This window comes from Apodemus sylvaticus, chromosome 21 (genome assembly GCF_947179515.1).
Source record: "Apodemus sylvaticus chromosome 21, mApoSyl1.1, whole genome shotgun sequence".
NCBI classification, from domain to species: domain Eukaryota; kingdom Metazoa; phylum Chordata; class Mammalia; order Rodentia; family Muridae; genus Apodemus; species Apodemus sylvaticus.
This window is the reverse complement of record NC_067492.1, coordinates 24,487,911-24,508,173: the sequence shown is the minus strand read 5'-3', so window position 1 is coordinate 24,508,173 and position 20,263 is coordinate 24,487,911. Positions and strand designations below refer to the sequence as shown.

Sequence of the window (20,263 nt, the reverse complement as noted above, 5' to 3'; positions counted from 1 at the left end):
GGTGAGGATGTGGAGAAAGAGGAACACTCCTCCACTGCTGGTGGGATTGCAAGCTGGTACAACCACTCTGGAAATCAGTTTGGCAGTTCCTCAGAAAACTGGGCATAATACTACCGTATTATACTACTCCTAGGCATATACCCAAAATATTCTCCAACATATAACAAGGACACATGCTCCACTATGTCCATAGCAGCCTTATTTATAATGCCCAGAAGCTGGAAAGAACCCAGATATCCTTCAACAGAGGAATGTACACAGAAAATGTGGTATATTTACACAATGGAGTACTATTCAGCTATTAAAAACAATGAATTCATGAAATTCTTATGCAAATGGATGGAACTAGAAAGTGTCATCCTGAGTGAAATAAACCAATCACAAAGATGGTTTGCACATGGTATGCACTCACTGATAAGTGGATATTAGCCCAAAAAGCACAAAATAAACAAGTTACAATTCATAGACAACAGGAAGCTCAAGAAGAAGGAAGACCAAGGTGGGGGTGCTTTGGTTTCTCTGAGAAAGGGAACAAAATACTTACAGGAGCAATTATGGAGACAAAGTGTGGAGCAGAGACTGAAGGAAAGGCCACCCAAAGACTGTCCTACCTGGGGATTCATCCTATAAACAGTCACCAAACCCGGACACTATTATGAATGACAAGAAGTATGTGTTGAAAGGAGCCTGTTATGGTTGTCTCCGGAGGGGCCCTGACGGAGCCTTACAAATAAAGAGGCAAATGTTAGTAGCCAACCATTGGACTGAGTACTGGGTACCCAGTGGAGGAGTTGTAGGGAGGACTGGAGGAGCTGAAGGGATTTGCAGCCCCATGGGAAGAACGACAATGTTGGCCAACCAGATGCCCCAGGGCTTCCAGGGACTAAGCCTTCAAGCAAGGGGTACACATGATTCCAGCCAAAAGTGTAGCAGAGGAATGCCTTGTCGGGCATCAGTGGGAGGAGAGATCCTTGGTCCTATGAAGGCTTGATAGACGCCCCAGAGTGGGGAAATCGAGGGGTGGGAGTGGGTTGGTTGGAGAAGCATATTCTTGGAGGCAGGGGGTGGGAGGAAGGTTGGGGGTTTGCTGGGAGGGGGGAAACCAGGAAAGGGTATAACATTTGAAAGGTAAATGGAGAATATATTCAACTTAAAAATGTGAAAAAAAATAAAACAAGAAAGACAAAACAAAAAAAAATGTGTGACTCTTTTAGGATAACAGTATGGACCTGATAGTCAGATTGTTGACTATTTTCACAAACAGTTAAATAAAATTATCCTAAAATAGTCTTCTCGTTTGGAGGCTCTTCTGGGGGGGGGGGCTCTAATGATTTAAGAAACTTTTACATTAGTCCTTTATCCTTACATTGTTGTGGGGTATTCTCTAGAGAAGACTTTAGGACATGGGTCTAAGCCAACAGAAGGTCTTTATTAGCTATTCTACAACTACACTGGGTGTTCAGGATCTCAGTGTACTCGTGAGCCTTTCTCAGGGTGACCTTTTAAGTACAAAAACCATGTCCTGGGTTAACATAACTCAGTTAATAAGAACTGTTAACCAGAAACAGAACTACAGAAGCCAAAAGGCAAGGTTAGCACCTTTAGAGACTTTCCCATAACCCAGGACTGTGATGGGTTAGGTCTTTGTGTTCATTTTGCCAGGTGGTGCTGTCTACGTGCTGAGTTTTACAGCCTGGATGGTACTTCCATCATGGAGTCAGTTGTGCTCTGATTCAGCATGTCTATCCATCTCATTCTCTAAAACCACTTTTAAGCCATCAAGCAATTTTTGTGATTTTTCCCACCCATGTCCAAGATCTAAGTGCCACTCACTCCATACCCCTGGCATGGCTTTACGTCAGTTAGGCTGCCTTCCTTTTTCCTTGTTCCCTCGAAGCCAGAAAATCCTCCTGTCACGACTGCTCCAAGCAGTAAATCACTCTCCTAATCCTTCCCTAACAGCTTTGATTCTCCCTTGCCCCTTCGAACTTTTTTTTTTAAGATTTATTCATTTATTATATGTAAGTACACTGTAGCTGTCTTCAGACACACCTGAAGAGGGCATTAGATCTCATTATGGATGGTTGTGAGCCACCATGTTGTTGCTGGGATTTGAACTCAGGACCTTCGGAAGAGTCAGTGCTCTTAACCGCTGAGCCATCTCTCCAGCCCCGACCCTTCAAATCTTTATGTGGTTTATAGACAGGAGCTCAGTTAAAACTCAGGAAGCCACCCAAGCAGGACAATAGTCACCCCTGACTCAGCAACTGGGTCATGCTCCTCCTCCCAAAGGTCATGTCATAACAAGTTAAACTTACTTTATTATCTAGAACATTAACCTAGACCAAGTATCTGTCTACAGATATCTATACAGGCTCCAAACATGCATTCTGTATCATTCAATTCCACATGGGGCATGGGGACTCTAACTCCTAAGGGCTCACCTATCATTAATAGCATCCCAATTTTTCATTATTGCAAGCTACCTCCCTCCCCACCAGTGAGCAGCGTTCTCTATTCTAGAAGCACCAGGAATTTAATTCTGCCATCATTAGCCTTGTAAATCCTAGGGTTGAGAGGGGAACTAAATTCCCAGCCATAAACCTCTCCTCACTGCCCTTTATCTTCTCCTTTCTCAAAGAAAAATCATCCCTAAAATCAGGGTTGACTTATTAAGGGTAGAAAAAAATAATTTAGCCTGGAAAAAAAATTGCCATTTTAACAACTTTCCATAACCAATTCCATGTGGGCTATAGTAGCCTCCTCTCGCAATTAATTGAAGATTTGTCCCTTATCAGAAATCTCCATTAATCTAGCCTTGCCTCGAGTGCCCCAGGGGACACATCAAGACCCTGTCTTTCTCAATCCATCAAGAGAGAGGTAAGTCTGGCCAGGACTGGCAGATTGATTTTACCCACAAACAACCCACCAAAAAGACCAAATATTTACTGGTTATGGTAGAGACATTTTTGAGATGGGTAACGGCTTTTCCTTGAGTATCTGAAGGGCTGACTTGCTGACTAATTAAAGCCACCAGGCATCTTATGTCTTGCAGGTGTCGTCTATCCCTAAGCCCGTGTATCTACTTCTTGAGTCCCATGTGTGCTAAAACACGCCTGGGTGCCTACTGGCATCTACCTGGTGGCTCATGTGCAGAGGAATAGAGCTCGTCACATCTGCCTTTAAAAAAAAAATGATCCGAGGGAAGTTGGTAGGAAGGGAAGAAGTGAAGGAGAGAGAGAACATGAAAACGAAACCAGTGAGTCACTAATAAGTGGATATTAGCCTAGAAAACTGGAATACCAAAAGCATAATCCACACACCAAATGAGGTACAAGAAGAACAGAGGAGTGGCCCCTTGTTCTGGAAAGACTCAGTGAAGCAGTATAGGGCAAAACCAGAACAGGGAAGTGGGAAGGGTTGGGTAGGAAAACAGGGGGAGGGAAGGGGGCTAATGGGACTTTCGGGGAGTGGGGGTCTAGAAAAGAGGAAATAAAAAACATATCGAATAAAAAAAGAGAAAAAAATTGCTTAAAAAGAAAGAAAGAAAAGAAAAGAAAACCAGGTCTGGAGACCTGCTGCTTTCACAGGAAACCTACACTCCATTCAACCACATGGCAGCTCATAACCATACTTAACTCTGGTTCCAGGGGATCCAACACCTTTTTGGGGCCTCTGTGAGTACCAGGAACACACAAGGCACATATACATATATGTAGGTAAAAGCCTTACATATAAAATGTAAAAATTAAAATGAAACCCTTTAAAATGGGAAGGTAGGTTATGGACTAATTGGGAGGGAAGGGGATCATGGGTAAGAGTTGGAATAAGACAAGAGAGGATGTCTGGAGGTGAATGTATTTTGAAAACATTAAATATATGTATAAAGTGTCATAATGGAAAATTATTATGTAATTTAAAAAAAGCACAATAATTGCCACAGTTGCAATGACTTTCACTAAAACAGTCATGGCCTCCCAGGGAGAGCTATGTGTGGATTTTAGGACACCACTGTAAGGCAGAAGGGACCTGAATGCAGACTCTGTGGCTCAAAAAGACAACGAGTTTTAGAGAAAAGGGTGTGCTCAGAGGACCCTGTGCTTGCCCATGCTGTCTGTTTATGAACAGCATGATCTCAAACGTTCACACCACTCATCTGTAGGAAGCTCACAGTACACAACCTCATTAGGAAAACAACGGCGGGCTTCCGCAGTTACAGCTTTCCGTTCCTTGCTTTCTACCCAACACCCACCACATTGGGCTTGTGACTCCAAGGACAGTAAATGCTATGACTCCAGGTTTGCGGTGAAGATTGCTGGTATCCTGAATAGCTTCTGAAGCTGTGCTGTGCCTTGCAAGACCATAAAAGGAATACACACAGCAGAAGAAAGTTTGCCCCGCCTGCCGAGCCCTGACTCCGACCAGTGCCACCAAGTGAATCCAGCAGCAACCCTGCCCTGCCTACCAAGCTCCCGCCTACAACTCTTTGGGTCCAAATATCTGTCCGTCCGGGCAAGGCATGCAGTGGATCCTATAGCAGCAGAGACTCCAGCCTGGGAGCTGATCATGCCGCTGGACACTCTTCCTGGTTGGCTGACGGTTGTAGCCTGTGGTCTTCTGTTTCTCCTTCGTGTGCATGGTGAGACTCCCTACGTCTGCGATGGGGACCAGAGCTGCCAATATTGGGCAGAGCCAGAGGTGGAAGCTGTGGTAAGGGGATGGTGGTAAGGACGGAGGAGCAGGTAGAGATGACAGAGTGGGAAAGTGGCCTCTGAGCTCATGGAGAGTCGGTGATGCCTAAAAACACTCAACACCCTCATTATGAGGGGCTCTGAAGAGCACCGGGTCTGAGAGAAATACAGAGGGGCAGATGGGGCATTTCCCTCCTCTGTATGTGGCTGTGGCTATGACTGTAGCTACTACTGACCTTTTACTACTACCTTTATGGAGTCATTTATCTCTGGATATTTTCCTCCTTTGAACAGAAAAGCATCCTGGTATACTCCAAAACGACCCTAGAAAAGTTTCCTGGCCCTCAGTTATATAGTTCTCCAGCCCCACAAATAATTGCCAAAATAAGAGGCCCAGGTTCCTTTGCCCATTTCCTGACCTTTGGAAACTTGGCTTCCAGGACAAAGGGCACATGCTCTGGGCCTGCCACAAAGACTTTGAACTTGCAAGAAGATGGGCCAGCAGGATATTGTGTACAAGGTCTGATGCCTCTTATCCAAAGGTGATCAAGCCTGAGCCACGCTGATCTCCTGCCAAGCCTGTCAGATCTACCCCATGGAAACCATATTGACTTCACACTGTGATTCTTGCCTGGTGTTTTCTAGACTCTGAAATGTCACCAGGACCTTCTGGGCAGGACAGTCTGCCCAACTCCCCTTTGGCTTATTTGAACATTCTTGTTTGGGTCCTGGGTTCAGAATTACTAATAACTCTAAGAGGGACAGAGTTGTGCTCTATCCTGTCTCACACAAGATTAAGAAGATAGGTATGTTGGCATATCCGTGTAAATAGTATGCTGGATGAGACAGAAAAGGCAGGAAGCTTTTCCGTTACAGGTCAGCCTGGGCTACATAGCAAGAACCTGTCTCAGGAAAAATAAAAAAGTTAAATGTAGAGATGTGTACAAACAGAATCCCATAATAAGTTCAGCATCATTACTAAACAGGAGTGGGAGTAGATCTGGAAATAAATTTGGACAGAAATTATTAACAAAAATCAGGAATTTGAAATATCATATAAATAGTCAGATAGCAATGAGGACTTTTTGGTTTTAAACATAACATAGATGATATTTGCTGAGATTTAATTACAGGGTAATTTTCTACTCCTTTTTTCCCTTCATGGGTCCGTTTTTTTTTGCACATATGGCTGTTATAAAGACAAAGTGACTCTTAGGAAGACTACACATGTGATTAGAGACTGTCATCCTTTCCCCACATGCTATTTACATTCAGAATCTCTGCTTAATAAATTCTAATTCTGTTTCATTTCAAAAAATGTGTGCATAGATTTTTTTTTTAATTTTTCAGATATTGGTCAAAAAGTGCCTCTTTCTTGGTTGTGTTTTTCCACCTCCTGACAAAAAAATAATTCCAATACATGGGATTTCATGGAGAGCATCTCTTGATGGATGAAGCATCCTGGATGTAGCTTGATTCTTAGCAGACCTATTTCAACAGGTTTTGTCTATTGCTGTAGCAGTGACAGTAATTAGTGGCCCATTTCCCCGGTGAGCAGTGTAGACAGATATGTCATGTGGCACCATATCCTGTAGACAGCATGTTGCAGGAGTCAGAGACGAGAGCCTCTGGTTCCTGGGAATGGCTGCTGCCTTGGCTACTTAGTACCACACCAAGAAGCACCAAACATAAAATCCATGTTTATCAGGTGTGGGAGACTTTCGCTCTTTTTACGAAAACAGGTCAGGTCTGCCAAACTCTGCTACATTGGAACATGATGCTGTGGGAACAAGCTGCCATGGTGGTGGGCACTGGTGGAGATGTGAGAACTTCAATCTGAGAGCCTCACTGATACCTTTCTATAATCTTTCTATAAGAGAATCAGGGCTTGGTGTAGTGCCCAAGGCAGGACCTAGGCTGAGGAAGAGGAAGGACCTAGTCATCCCCCATTTAACCAAATACCAGGACTCAAACAGCCTAACTTTACTGGAATTATTAGGTGACCTTTAATCATGTCTTTACTATCCAACCCCAGCTACAACAGCCTATTCTTTTTAAAAAATATATTTATTTGTTTATGTACATGTATATGTGCCTGTTGTATATGCCTGTGTGGTGTGTACAAACTGTATATGGATGTGTGCACCTGTCAAACATAGAGGGCAAAGGAGGGTGCGGGTGTCCAGATCGAGCACTCTCTGCTTCCTTCCCTCTCTCAATGAACCTGGAGCTAGGTTGGTGCCAGCACACCTCCAGGGATGCCTCTCTCACAATGCATGAATTGCATCAACTATAAAACCTATTACTGGGAGCTATAGGGATGGATGCTCACACCAAGGTTCCTCAGCGAGCCTGGTTAGATAACCCGGGTGCCTGGCGGTGAGCAGTATTTGGAGACCAGGATACTTGGAGAAGGCTGAACTGAGGTTCACAAGAAAGTAGCAAGAGCCATAGTTGGAAGGTAGAGAACTGGGCAAACCCAACCTTGATAACATATGTCATTCACAGGTGAAGACTCAGGCAGCCCCATCAGGACCACCCATACAGGACAGGTTCGGGGCAGTCTCGTCCACTTGAATGACACCAGAGTGGGTGTCCACACCTTCCTGGGAATTCCCTTTGCCAAGCCACCTCTAGGCCAGTTGAGGTTTGCACCCCCTCAGTCTCCTGAACCATGGAGCGGTGTGAGGAATGGAACCACCTACCCACCCAGGTAAGTTCTCCTGAGGCCCAGGGAATGTCAGGCCCTGGAACAGGCAGGAACTCAGAGCTCTGAGGCAGGCTGCAGTGCTTTCTCCATCTCAACCCCTCAACTGCATTCTCCCTGTGATGGGAATATTCTGCCGATGCCAGAAAGAGGCCAAGGTGGCAATGGTTTCTTGGCAAAATCACCCTCCACAATCAGTGTACAAACCTACAAGTGTCTAGGTACCGCTGGCCGAGAAACAAATACATGTCCTCCAAATGGAGATTCTGGAAAAGAAGACAGCTCCTAGAGAGTCTGAACGTGACAGGAATGATGTCCCACCACCCTGCTTATTAATGCAGCAGCTGTAGGGTAGCAGACCTCAGAGAGTACGAAGAGAAGTGCTATCGTTACACACACCAATAGTTTTCACAGACAGAAATGTCGATATCCCATTCAAAGACGTGGGATCCAAGGCCCCTCCCACCTGGCAGCCTCAGTGGAAGTTGAGAGCCATACCAGCTTTCCCAGAGCCTGTGACCTTGACCTTGATGGGAAGAGATTTTGGGAAGGGATCTCCTGTTATCAAGACACCATGGGGCACAAAGAGGTTGTGCCTCCTTGAACAACTCAAATCTCACACTACCTACCAGAGGCCTGAAAGCTAAGTACTGATGGCTGGGAGCAAATATATACTCAGGGTCTGTTTTTGACCACTGTATTCCATCTCTTAGAATAACTGTCTGTCATTGTCGCCAGGTGTCTACAAAATTCTGAAACCGTGAGTGCAGAGAGTCAGGAGATGATGAAACTGAGCATACCTCCCATCTCTACATCTGAGGACTGCCTGTATCTCAACATCTATGCACCATCTCACGCCCACGAGGGCTCTGACCTGCCTGTGAGTGTCAGACCATGGCCAGCTTTGGGGGGTGGGAGTGCATTTCTTCAGAATTGCTAGAAAGGAAAAATCAATCTGAGCCCTGATGAGAAGCTCTCCCTATCATAGCCAGGAAGAACTTCTCTGCCTTGAAACAAATTAAACCCTGGGTATGGAACACAGAGACCTAAAGACTCTGAGAAGCCAGAGGTTGTGGCTCTTAGATCAACTCAAATCTCACACTACCTACTCAGAGGCCTGAGAACTAAACACTGAGGTCATGCCAATTATTATCATTTTATATATATATATATCAGAGAGTACAAAGAGCAGAGATCTTTGACATCTGTTTCCAGAGTTCTGATATAGATATATATTTTATATTTTATTTATATCTGTATATGTATATAATATATATAAATTTTAAAAATATATTATATATTTTAATATTTATTTTTACACTTTAAAAAAGAGTCAAAGATACAGCCATACCGACTATTAGGAGTACCACAAAACTCCCATGCTAACAACCATAACCTATGCACAGAGGACCTGGTGCAGACCCATGCAGACCCTGTGCTTGCTGTTTAAGTCTCTGCGAGCCCATTTACCCCCTGATTTGTTACTTTGGTGGACTCTGTTCTGCCAGTGTCCTCATTCCCTCTGACTCCTATAATCTTTCCTCCCCTTCTTCCACTGGGTTCCCAGATCTCCGAGAGGAAGGATCTGATGGAAACCTCCAATTTAGACTCTCTGCATAGTGTCTGGCTGTGGGTCTCTGCACCTACTCCCCCATCTGCTGCCATAAGAAGACTCCCTTAGGACAACTGGACAAGGCACTGATCTATAATTATAGCAGAAGATCATTAGAAATCACTTCATTGATATTTATTTATTATTTATTTATTTATTTATTTATTTATTTATTTATAGCCAGTCATGGTTGGTTTTACCCTTGGTCTCTGGGCTAGCCAGTCTCTGGTTCCTGGCCATCCAAGTAGTATAGGGCATGGGTTCCCTCTCCTAGTATGGGCCTCAAGTTAAGCATGGTCATTCCTCAAAAAAAAAAAAAAAAAAAAGCAGGGCAGTGGTGTCGCACGCCTGTAATCTCAGCACTCTGGGAGGCAGAAGCAGGCGGATTTCTGAGTTTGAGGTCAGCCTGGTCTACAGAGTGAGTTCCAGGACAGTCAAGACTACACAGAGAAACCCTCATAGGGTTTGAAAACCCAAATCCAAAACAAAAAACAAAAAAAAGTCACTCCAACAAGTTCTGAGCTATTATATTACCCCAGACATCTTGCAGACAAAACAGATTATAGGATAAAGTTTTTCTGAGTGAGTTGGTGTCTAGGTTTCTCTTTCCATACCTTACAGAGTACCTACTCAAACCGAAGATACTAGAACATAGGGATAAAGGCTCCATGTAGGCACCAGCTCAACCTCTCTTCATCCAAGGAGCTGTGTGGATATTGTCTTTGGCAATGGTACCCTGCTGTTAGCTTTCAGAGAGCAACTCTCTGTCCTAGCATGAGCTTGGGTTGCTTAGGGATCGCTATGGGATCTCCTCAGCCAATAACTCGACCAAATGCAACCCAGTCCCACCACTAGAAGCTTTGCCTGACTACACAAGATAGCCAGTTCAGACTCTGTGTCCTCCATTACTAAGAGTCCTCACTAGGGTCAGTCACTCTCATAGATTCCAGAAAGTTCTTGCTGTACTTGATTCCCACACCACCACCACCCAATGCTCCCCAATTCCAGCTCTCTCTCCATGCTCTGATCCTAACCACTCCCATCCCCATCCATTCCCCAGTCCATCCCCCAAATCCATTCTATTTCCCTTTCCCAAGAAGGTCCATGCGTCTTCTGTTTACCTAACCTCTCTGGGTCTGTGAATTGTAGCTTGATTGTAATTTACTTTACAGACAATATCCACTTACAAGTGAATACACACCATATTTGTCTTTCTGGGTCTAAATTTTTTTTCTAGTGGCATCCATTTTCATTCAAAGTTCATGGTAGTGATGGGGAGTGTGTGTGTGTGTGTGTGTGTGTGTGTGTGTGTGTGTGTGTTGTATGTGTTTTCCTTCTTTTGGTGTTGCTGCTATGAGATTATGTTGTGTGTTTTCACGGATGCAGTTAACATCCTTGGGTTGGAATTTTCCTTCTATTGCCTTCTGTAGAGCTTGATTTGTAGATAGATATTGTTTAAATTTGACTTTATCATGGAATATTTTGCTTTCTTCATCTGTGGTGATTGTAATTTTTCTGTGTATAATAGTCTTGGCTGGCATCTGTGGTCTCTTAGAGTCTGCTGAACATCTGTTCAGACCCTTCTGGTTTTTAGAATCTCCACTGAGAAGTCAGATGTGATGCTAATAGTTCTGCCTTTATATGTTATCTGGCCTCTTTTCCTTGCTGCTTTTAATATCCTTTCTTTATTCTGTATGCTTAGTATTTTGACTATGATGTGGTAAGCAAACTTTCTTTTCTGGTCCAATCTATTTGATGTTCTCTATGCTACTTGTACCTTTATAGGCATCTCCTTTAAATTAGGAATTTTTTTCTGATTTTGTTGAAAATATTTTCTGGGCCTTTGAACTTTGCCTTCTATTAGTTCTTAGGTTTGGTCTTTACTTACTACCCCAGATTTTCTGAATGTTTTATGTCAGTAATTTTTTTTAGATTTAAATGTTTCCTTGACTATTGTATCCATTTCTTTCATTGTGCCTTTAATGCCTGAGATTCTCTCTTCCATCTCTTATATTCTGTTGTTGAATCTCATCTCTACAATTCCTGTTAGCATTTCTACAGTTTTAATTTCCAGGATTCCCTTAGTCTGTGATTTCTTTATTGCTTCTGCTTCTATTTTCAAGTCTTGAACAGTTTTATTTCTTTCCTTCAACTGTTTGTTTCTTTTTGGCTTTCTTTAAGATTTATTTATTTCCTCCAATTGTTTGTTTCTATTTTCCTAGATTTCTTTAAGGGATTTATACATTTCCTCTTTAAGGACCTCTATCTTCTTCAGAATGTTCATTTCAAGATCTTCTTTCATGTGTTTCAGCTATATTGGAATATTCAGGGCCTGCTGTGGTAGGAAAGCTGGACTCTGGTAGAGACACATCGCCCTGGCTGTCATGTTCTTATGCTAGTGTCGAGGCACCTGGTTTGGGGGTGATTGTAGGTCGAGGTACTGATTTCTGGATTTTTTTTTTGTGGGCTTTGTTTTCCTTGGTTTATGTCCCCACCCCTGGATTTTCAGAGAGTGTGTGGCTGTGGGATGCCTGCTTTACTGACATGCTCTGCTGGTGTAGTCACGGGGAATTCTTGCTGGTGCTGGAGGCTTCAGAAGGAGAGGCCAGGGAGAGATGGGTTGTTGCAGTGCTTAGGGTGACTGAGAATTGGGTCTAGGGAAACAGAGAGAGTGAAAGTCTACAGGCAACCTACCTGATCATCTAGTAGGCTCTGCTAGTGGTTGAGCTTGGGGTGGTTGCTTCTGAGTTGGGAGTTGGGACCCGGGGATAAGGTGGGGAAGGAAGGCCATGGGGACCCACAGGAGATGAAGACAGGGGAGAGGAAGTAGCTTGTGTTCTGTTGCAGCTCTAGAGGTAACCCTGAGAGTTGGATCTGGGGCAGAGAAGTGGAGAAGGTGCATGGGCAGCCTGTCTGGTCCCGGGATTCTGGTATTAAAGGCATACATCACATAACCACATAAAAATGTCAAAGATATTTTTTATTAATAATCAGAAGAGACACTGATGAAAACACCCCCTTTTATTTAATTTCAGAGGAGTCTGAGAGCAGGGGTGTCGCTGCTTCAGATTTAGAGTCATTAATGCAGACTTAGGTTCTGAGAGGGGCAGAGAGACTAGCAAGTATACCAATGGTGCCAGGGCACCGTCTGTGGCCCAGGTGAGGACATCCTGAGGGAGTTTTGTCTGTATGTCTAGGTACATGGAAACAACACATTAGGTAAAGTAGGAGGCACTTCAGGTTGAACTTGAGCTGGGTGGGAACCTTCTAGCTTCTGACTTGCTTTCCACAGGTGATGGTGTGGATCCATGGTGGTGCACTAACTATGGGCATGGCTTCCATTCATGATGGATCCATGCTGGCAGCCATTGAAGATGTGGTGGTGGTCACTATCCAGTACCGCCTGGGTATCCTGGGCTTCTTTAGGTGAGCTTGGGACTGGCCTGTGCTATACAGCAGCGGATGAACATAATTAGCAAAGCCCTGTGATTCTTTCTTTCCCTGCCACTTCTCAGCTCTGGAGATGAGTACGCCAGAGGCAACTGGGGATACCTGGACCAAGTGGCCGCTCTACGCTGGGTCCAGCAGAACATCGCCCACTTTGGAGGCAACCCTGACCAGGTCACCATTTTTGGCACATCTGCAGGTGGCACAAGTGTGTCTTCACATGTTGTGTCCCCCATGTCCCGGGGACTCTTCCACCATGCCATCATGGAGAGTGGGGTGGCCCTGCTGCCTGACCTTATCTCCAACACCTCTGAGGTGGTCTACACAGTGAGTACCCTCTGCCATCCTATCAATGACCCTATAGCTTCAGCCCTCACCCTCTGATATTCTGGAAGTCTGTCTGCTCAGTGGGGAAAACAAGGAGCATGGGAAATAGTTTCTTTCCAGTACTTTCAGGGAGACTAGAGGGTTAGAATCCACTTCTCTCTGATCTACACAGGCTGAGTGTAATGAAGCATATATAAGCACCTTGTGGCTTCCATTACCCATCAAAGACAAATATGCACGAGCTGGAGATATGGCTCAGCAGATAAAAACCTGACATGAACTCAAATCCCCCAGAAAACACAGAAAGCTGCATGTGGTAGCAAGTTTGTAATCCTAGTCTTCCGATGGTAAGATAAGAGGCAGAAGCCCAACATGTCTCTGGAAGGTCAAAAGCAAGATAGACTCTGATAGGAAGGAGAAAAACTATAAAGGACCATTTATCAAACAAGATAGAATGTGAGAACTAGCAACCAAATGGTGCCCTCTGATCTTTGCACACAAACCATGGTACAGGCACTCCAAAAGTCACACATGGACACACACACACAGCTTATTTTTAAAGATGCTGAGGTAAAATGACCCCTCTGGCTGTCACATCTGAGGAACAAGAAAATAGGGATGTCACATTTAATCTGCACAGCACAAAGATACTTAGGCACAGTAGCATCCTATTGGAATTGGAAAAACTCTTCTCCTTGCCTACTAGAATGAGTCAACTCCTTCCTGGACTCTTTACAGACAGTGGCCACCTTATCTGGTTGTGAGGTCATGGACTCAGAGGCTCTGGTGCACTGTCTGAGAAGCAAGAGTGAAGAGGAGATTCTGGCAATTAACAAGGTTGGGAGAATTGTGTGTCTTTGAGGACCTGGCCTACGGGATATGGGAGTTAGGCCCTACTACTCTAAACAAATTACTTTTGCTCCATGGTTTGATATCCTTTTAATCCTGTGTGTATAACGAATACCAAGATATCCTAATATATGTAAAATCTCCTCCAGGGGTGGAGAAGCATCTTGAGATAAAAAAGGGGTAAATGGTTAAGTTTTTCTCAGTAAATAACAGTATATATATGGATTTGACCTTCATCACTGACCTTGGATGTTCCTCAGGTCTTCAAGATGATCCCTGCTGTGGTGGATGGGGAGTTCCTACCCAATCACCCCCAAGAGTTGTTGACTTCTGTGGACTTTCATCCTGTCCCCAGCATCATTGGTGTCAACAATGATGAATATAGTTGGCTTCTCCCCATGGTGAGGCACACACAGTTCCAATTCTCTAGAAGTCTGAAGGCTCATATGGTGGGCAGTGGAATATTGATCCATATCCATCATCACACCTTACACTAAAACTGTCCTCTGTCTCCCAGATTGTGGGCTCTGATCAGACTATAAAGGAAATAACCAGAGAGTCCCTACAGGCTGTTCTGAAGAATACAGCAACACAGATGGTGAGATTGAGTACTGCCTGCAGTAGAAATAACCTTTGTATAGATAGCATGCCTGGAAACAATGTGTGTATGTATATATGTGTGGTTATGGGTGGGCTCCCCCAAGAATTTACACCTTTCCCCCATTCCCTCTCTCATCCCCAAACACATTCTTCACACTGAGGTTGCTGCCAGTCAAAACAAGAACCTGTCTAACCTCATTCTTCCTGATGTTGGTGAAGATGCTGCCTCCTGAGTGTAGTGACCTGCTAATGGAAGAGTACATGGGGGACACTGAGGACGCCCAGACGCTTCAAGCACAGTTCAGAGAGATGATGGGAGACTTCATGTTCATTATCCCTGCACTCCAAGTAGCACATTTTCAGAGTGAGTACACATGCAATGGGCATGGAGGGGGGCACTCAGAGCCATGGGTCCTAAAAGAACTCTGTAGTGTCCAGGTCCCATTCCATGTCTGGCTCGTGGTTCTGGTACCAGACATGCAAGGACCAAGAAATACATCAGTATTTCCTCCTTCTAATGTAAGAGAGTAACATCTTATCCAGGTACAGATAAGCAAACAGGTTTCTTTTACTCTATTGATTTGCCAAAACTACTCAGCTGGGAAGGTCATGGTCACTGTTTATCCAAGCATTTTTCCATAACTAGTGTTCTAGCCTGGAACCACCCATTTGACAATTGTGACACTAGATAACTTTATACCAATGTACCTTGTCACCAAGGGTTAGGCAGGAAAGCTCCAGATAAGAGAATGTCATGTCACCATGTGTCCTCTCCTCTAGGTGCCCATGCCCCTGTCTACTTTTATGAGTTCTGTCATGAGACCAACTACCTCAAAGGTGTCAGACCACCCCATGTGAAAGCTGACCATGGAGATGAGGTTCCCTTTGTCTTTGGGAACTCCTTCTGGGGCACGAAACGTGAGTTTTTCTTGTTTTCTATGAGCTGAATGGGGTCCTAGGTGGGTACCTGAGCTTCCAGTCCAGTTGAGAAAAATCAAGCTCTAGGAGAAGACATGATCAAGAGAGTACCATTTCCAGCTTAAAAGCCACACCCAGATTAGAATCTGGATCCTTCCAAATATAATCCATTATTACATTATTTACTTTTCTATTGCTGTGATGAGACACTATTACAAAGGCAACTTATAGAAGAAAGAAAGAATGTATTGGAACTTTCAGTTTCAAGTGGATAGTTAGAGTTCATGGTCATTATGGATAAAGTAATGGCAGCATACAGGCAGGCAGAACACTGGAGCAGTGGCTAAATGCTTATATCCTGATCTATAAGCACAAGGCAGAGAGACAGAGAGACAGAGAGAGAGGGGCTGGGGAGATGGCTCAGCGGTTAAGAGCACCCAACTGCTCTTCCAGAGGTCCTGAGTTCAATTCCCAGCAACCACATGGTGGCTCACAACCATCTGTAATGGAATCTTATGCCCTCTTCTGGTGTGTCTGAAGAGAGCAATGGTATATATATATATATATATATATATATATATATATATATATATATATATATATATAAAGAGAGGGGGGGAGCTGGAATAGAGTAGGCTTTTGACATACCTCCTCCTGCTTGGCCACACCTCCTACTTCTTCCCAAACAGTTCCACTAACTGGGACCAAGCATACAAATATGTGAGTCTGTGGAGATCATATCATTCAAACCACCACACTTATGCTAGAGGGAATGAGGATACACTAGAGCAGAAATTAATATGGAGGAATTTAATTAGAGGTGTGGGTGGCTCTTGGATCCTGGGTAGTAAAGAGGGAAGGGAAAGAGGCCTAGAGATCAGGGTCAGGCTGGAGATTGTGCAGCATATGTAGGCTGCTGCATCAGGTGGTTGGGACGTGGATCTTTGTCTTCCCATTGGCTACAGTTGACCTCACTGAGGAGGAAGAGCTACTGAGCAAGAGGATGATAAAGTACTGGACCAACTTTGCACAGCATGGGTGAGAGCATTTCCCTCACCCAACCTCCCCAGAGGTGGGTCCCTAGGATCCCGTTTGTGATTGATGACCTCATTAACATGCGTGGATAATTCATCACATGGTAGAGTCCTCCTCACCCCAGGGCACACTCAGATATATTGTACATATTAGTTATTGGTCAGACTCCAGTGACCTGGTAGGTGCTATGGTACTATTCTTTTCCCTCTGAGACATAGACATGAAACTGGTCAGGTAGTGGAACAGACACTAGTAGGTGACACGTGTATCCCTGTACAAGGACACTTGCCCCATCAGCCTCATCAGCCCCATCGACCCTTGGCCTAATTGGTTCACTGCCCTGACACAAATTATGCAATCAGGCCTTGGATGACAGTGACTTTCACCTCCTCTGCTGGGTGGCATATCCACAGGAACCCCAACAGCGAGGGCCTACCCTACTGGCCTGTGTTTGACCATGAGGAGCAGTATCTGAAGCTGGACACCCAGCCTGCTGTGGGCCGAGCCCTGAAGGCCAGAAGGCATCATTTCTGGACCAAGACTCTTCCCCAGAAGATCCAGGAGCTAAAGGGGTCTCAGGAAAATCGCAAAGACTTGTAGTGTCCTGTGAGAGAAATGGTGTGTAGGATTGAGTATACGTGGGGTCAGCATAAAGCCTATTGAGAATCCTTGTTAGATTCAAACAATAACATAAGCATCCCAAACCTCTAAAGTTGGCCTTTGGCCAACATGTATGACAAACTGTTGGTGTGTCACTCACTAGTCAACATGTTGGAACACCTCTTATGAGATGCACTCAATAAGTGTCCTATGATTGTATAGACGTGAGATCCCCTAAGAGTCCCAGTCTTCTTTCATACTCCACTGGGACCAGGCTCCCTCCTTCCTCTCCTCATCTTTCATCCTCTCCAAGGCCCAGATCCTCTTCAAATAAATTAGAAGCTTTGGAAACATTAACTACATGGGGTTGGATTATGTGAAAGTCCCATGTTCTCTCTCAGTAAGACTTATGTCTTTCTCTTTTTTTCCAAAACAGGGTTTCTCTGTGTAGCCCTGGCTGTCCTGGAACTCACTCCGTAGACCAGGCTGGCCTTGAACTCAGAAATCTGCCTATTTCTGCCTCCAAAGGGCTGTGATCAAAGACATGTGCCACCACTGCCCGGCTGACTCATGTCTTTCTTATTTGCAAGTAGCCAATAAAGAAACCTAATGATCCAATGCTCTGTTGTCTTCACATGTTCAAGTTGTTGTTCTAAAAGTTCTTGAATTGCAAATTGAGCACTACAGTAGGTATCTGTGGCCCCTTCTATTCAGAGACTGAGACAAGAGGAATACAAGAGCCCAGCAGTTTCCGGTCAGCCTAAGCAACATAAGAAAACCATAAAAAATTGTAAGCTAGATAACCTACAAATAGCAGGAATTTATAGACATTTTTATAAACAAAGAAATCAAAGGTCAAATGCCACCAGATTTCTGTGTGGTGAGAGTTGGGTCTCTGACTCAAAAGAGTTCCCATTGCATCCTCACTGGCTAGAATGAGCAAAAATGGTAATCTTTTTTGTTGTTGTTTTGAGACAGGGTTTCTCTGTGTAGTCCTGGCTGTCCTGGAACTCACTCTGTAGACCAGGCTGGCCTCGAACTCAGAGATCCACCTGCCTCTGCCTCCCAAGTGCTAGGATCAAAGGTGTGCGCCACCACAGCCGCCCAGCAAAAATGGTAATCTTGATCTTCCCAGATCTTCACCATTCTTAATAGCATTGGATTAAAAATTAGATTTCAGCAAGCAAATGTGATCCCATGGCTTTCAGATTATAGCTCATAGAGATCTCTGACACCCACCACTAAGGATACCAACTGATGGAAAAAATCCCTGCATATTGTCCCTGCATGTTTCTTTTATAAATGCCTGCAGAAGCAAACTAGGCATGCTTATGAGGCTCTCAAGCAGGGTCAGGTGTTAGAGAGTTGACCAGAGGGGCTTCTCAGTGTCCCGTTTTCCGAGGTTTGCTCTTTGTATCAGAAGTTCTGCAGATGGTGTGGAGCCCACACTTGCATGATTCTGCCACCTCTGTGAAGATGTTTGTCTATGGGGTGTGTCCTGGAAATGGGGAGTGTACATCAATAGGTGTCAATAGAGATTCTTGCCCCTAGCACCCTGAGAAAACTTCTCCTTGTATGGAAGTGTCGCCCTGCCCTACGTGACTCCTTAATCATCATCCCCTAATCTTCTTGATAGCCCCGGTGATTAATTTCCTTAAATGTTTCAACCCCAGCAGTATAAAGTCTCTTGTACTCTGCCATTTTACAAAGGTGCCAAATTCTGCTTATTCTGTTTGCACTTTTGCTCTCCCAAACCACTTTCTCTGGCCTTAAGGGCTAGTGTCTTGTGTCCTATAGGCCCTGGAACTAGCCCATCCCTCTACCTTTCACCAACTTGCCCTACTTGGGCCAGTTTCCCCAGGTCAAAGTCCCTCTTTCCCAACCACTGCACTGACTTCCAATCATAGTATACCATGAAGAGTTCTGTGTCGACTGCCCAGGACCTCAGGGAATAGATGAGGTTCATGTTGAGCCTTTACGAAGCAGTACAGAGTGATGCTTCTCCCTTGAACCTTAATGTATTGTTGACTTCCTGGTAGTAGTTGGGTGGACCCTGCCAGGCAGTCAGATTGGAGTTTCAACCCTGAAGGCTTTCATTGCTGAAAGTTTGATGTCAGCTGACAACTACTTGCTCAATGCAGCTGAAGACTTTGCTGGTTCCTAGAAAAAAATCAGAGGCAGACAACCAGCAGCTCATGATGCCTTCCCTGCATCCCCTGCATCCCCTGCATCTCCTCCTCTTTGTAAAGCACTTTTATACCCTAAGCAAAAACAGGACACGGTAAATGAATCTCTGGGCCCTTCCGGTGAGGTGGGAGCCCTGGTGGCCGTTGACCTTTCTCAGTGGTGACACAGTCCCTGTGTGCTGCCCTCACTCTCAGATGCTCTCTTCTCCCTGATGATAAACTTTAACTCTCACCCTCACTCAGGGTCTTGGGGGTTTCATTTGTGACAGGAACCAGCACTAGCCCCTGGTGTCTGTGTGACTGATGGTTCGGTATCTTGGTGCCAAGACTGGCCCCCAGTGAGTTTAGACTCAGTTGCAGCAAAGGGGCTCACTGAATCTTCCTGCTTTAAACCCACTGCTCCGTGGCTTTCATTTCTCTGAATACACAGGACACTTCACCAGCAGCAATCACGCAGCACTTTCTAGGCTTTCAGTAGTTGCTATGGTTTGAATTTACAATTCATGCAGGCTCATGTTGCTGGTTTCGGGGTGGAAGCCAAGATAATTCACGTTAGATGAGGGAGGCTTAAAGATGAAAGCTTTATTTTCTGAGTGCTCGGGGAGGCAGGCGGCCAATGCAGAGTCTGAACTGTGTCCTTGAAGGGAGATTGTGCAACATTTTTATAGGATGGGAACACAAAGCAAGGAGGGAGGGGCAGTGTTGTCCAATTATGTTCTGACATTATGGCTTAAACCCGTTGGAGACTGGGTTGTATCCAGGGCACTTGGCTTCAAGGTCCTTAATTCATTCTCCTAGATATTAGGTCCAGAGCTCAGAGTGATAAGGAGACAAAGAAGCAGGTCATTCCTAGGAACATGAACTTGTTTAATCCCACCAGCAAGATAGAGAAGTTGTCACTGAGATGGATGTACTTAGACAACTGCTTACAACAGACACCTTCAGCTACAGGGGTGTCCCCAGCTCCCCTAGGGCCTGGGACCTTGTATTTAGTTTTTCCTTATGATTAAATAGTCTGTAAACAAAATGGTAGTATGTAGAATAACTTTCTCTTGTACAAAATATTCCCATAGCTAGGGAAATATTTTGAAGGCTGGATCCTTTAGGAGGTAGAGCCTAGCTAGAAGAATTACTAGGGGCGGGCATGCAATGACATCCGATCACAGATATTCACCTGGACTTTCATTTTGTTTGTATTACTGCTTTTACTGTTATCATCGTTACTATGATTTTGCTTACTTGGATTTTGTCTGTTGACACTCAGTCTTCCTGTGTAACCATGATGTAACCA

At 44.6% G+C, this 20,263-nt stretch overlaps 1 protein-coding gene across 1 annotated transcript; it reads left to right on the top strand.

Annotated features, from left to right (window-relative positions):
• Window positions 1-4,566: 4,566 nt before the first annotated feature.
• On the top strand, window positions 4,567-17,290 carry LOC127671918 (acylcarnitine hydrolase-like). The gene is made up of 13 exons (XM_052167028.1): window positions 4,567-4,639; window positions 7,200-7,404; window positions 8,137-8,278; window positions 12,303-12,436; window positions 12,526-12,784; window positions 13,523-13,621; window positions 13,894-14,034; window positions 14,151-14,231; window positions 14,453-14,597; window positions 15,014-15,151; window positions 16,117-16,189; window positions 16,600-16,804; window positions 17,223-17,290. Exons 1-12 carry the CDS (start codon window positions 4,567-4,569, stop codon window positions 16,784-16,786), a joined length of 1,677 nt encoding a protein of 558 aa, XP_052022988.1. The 3' UTR covers window positions 16,787-16,804; window positions 17,223-17,290.
• The last annotated feature ends 2,973 nt before the right edge of the window (window positions 17,291-20,263 follow it).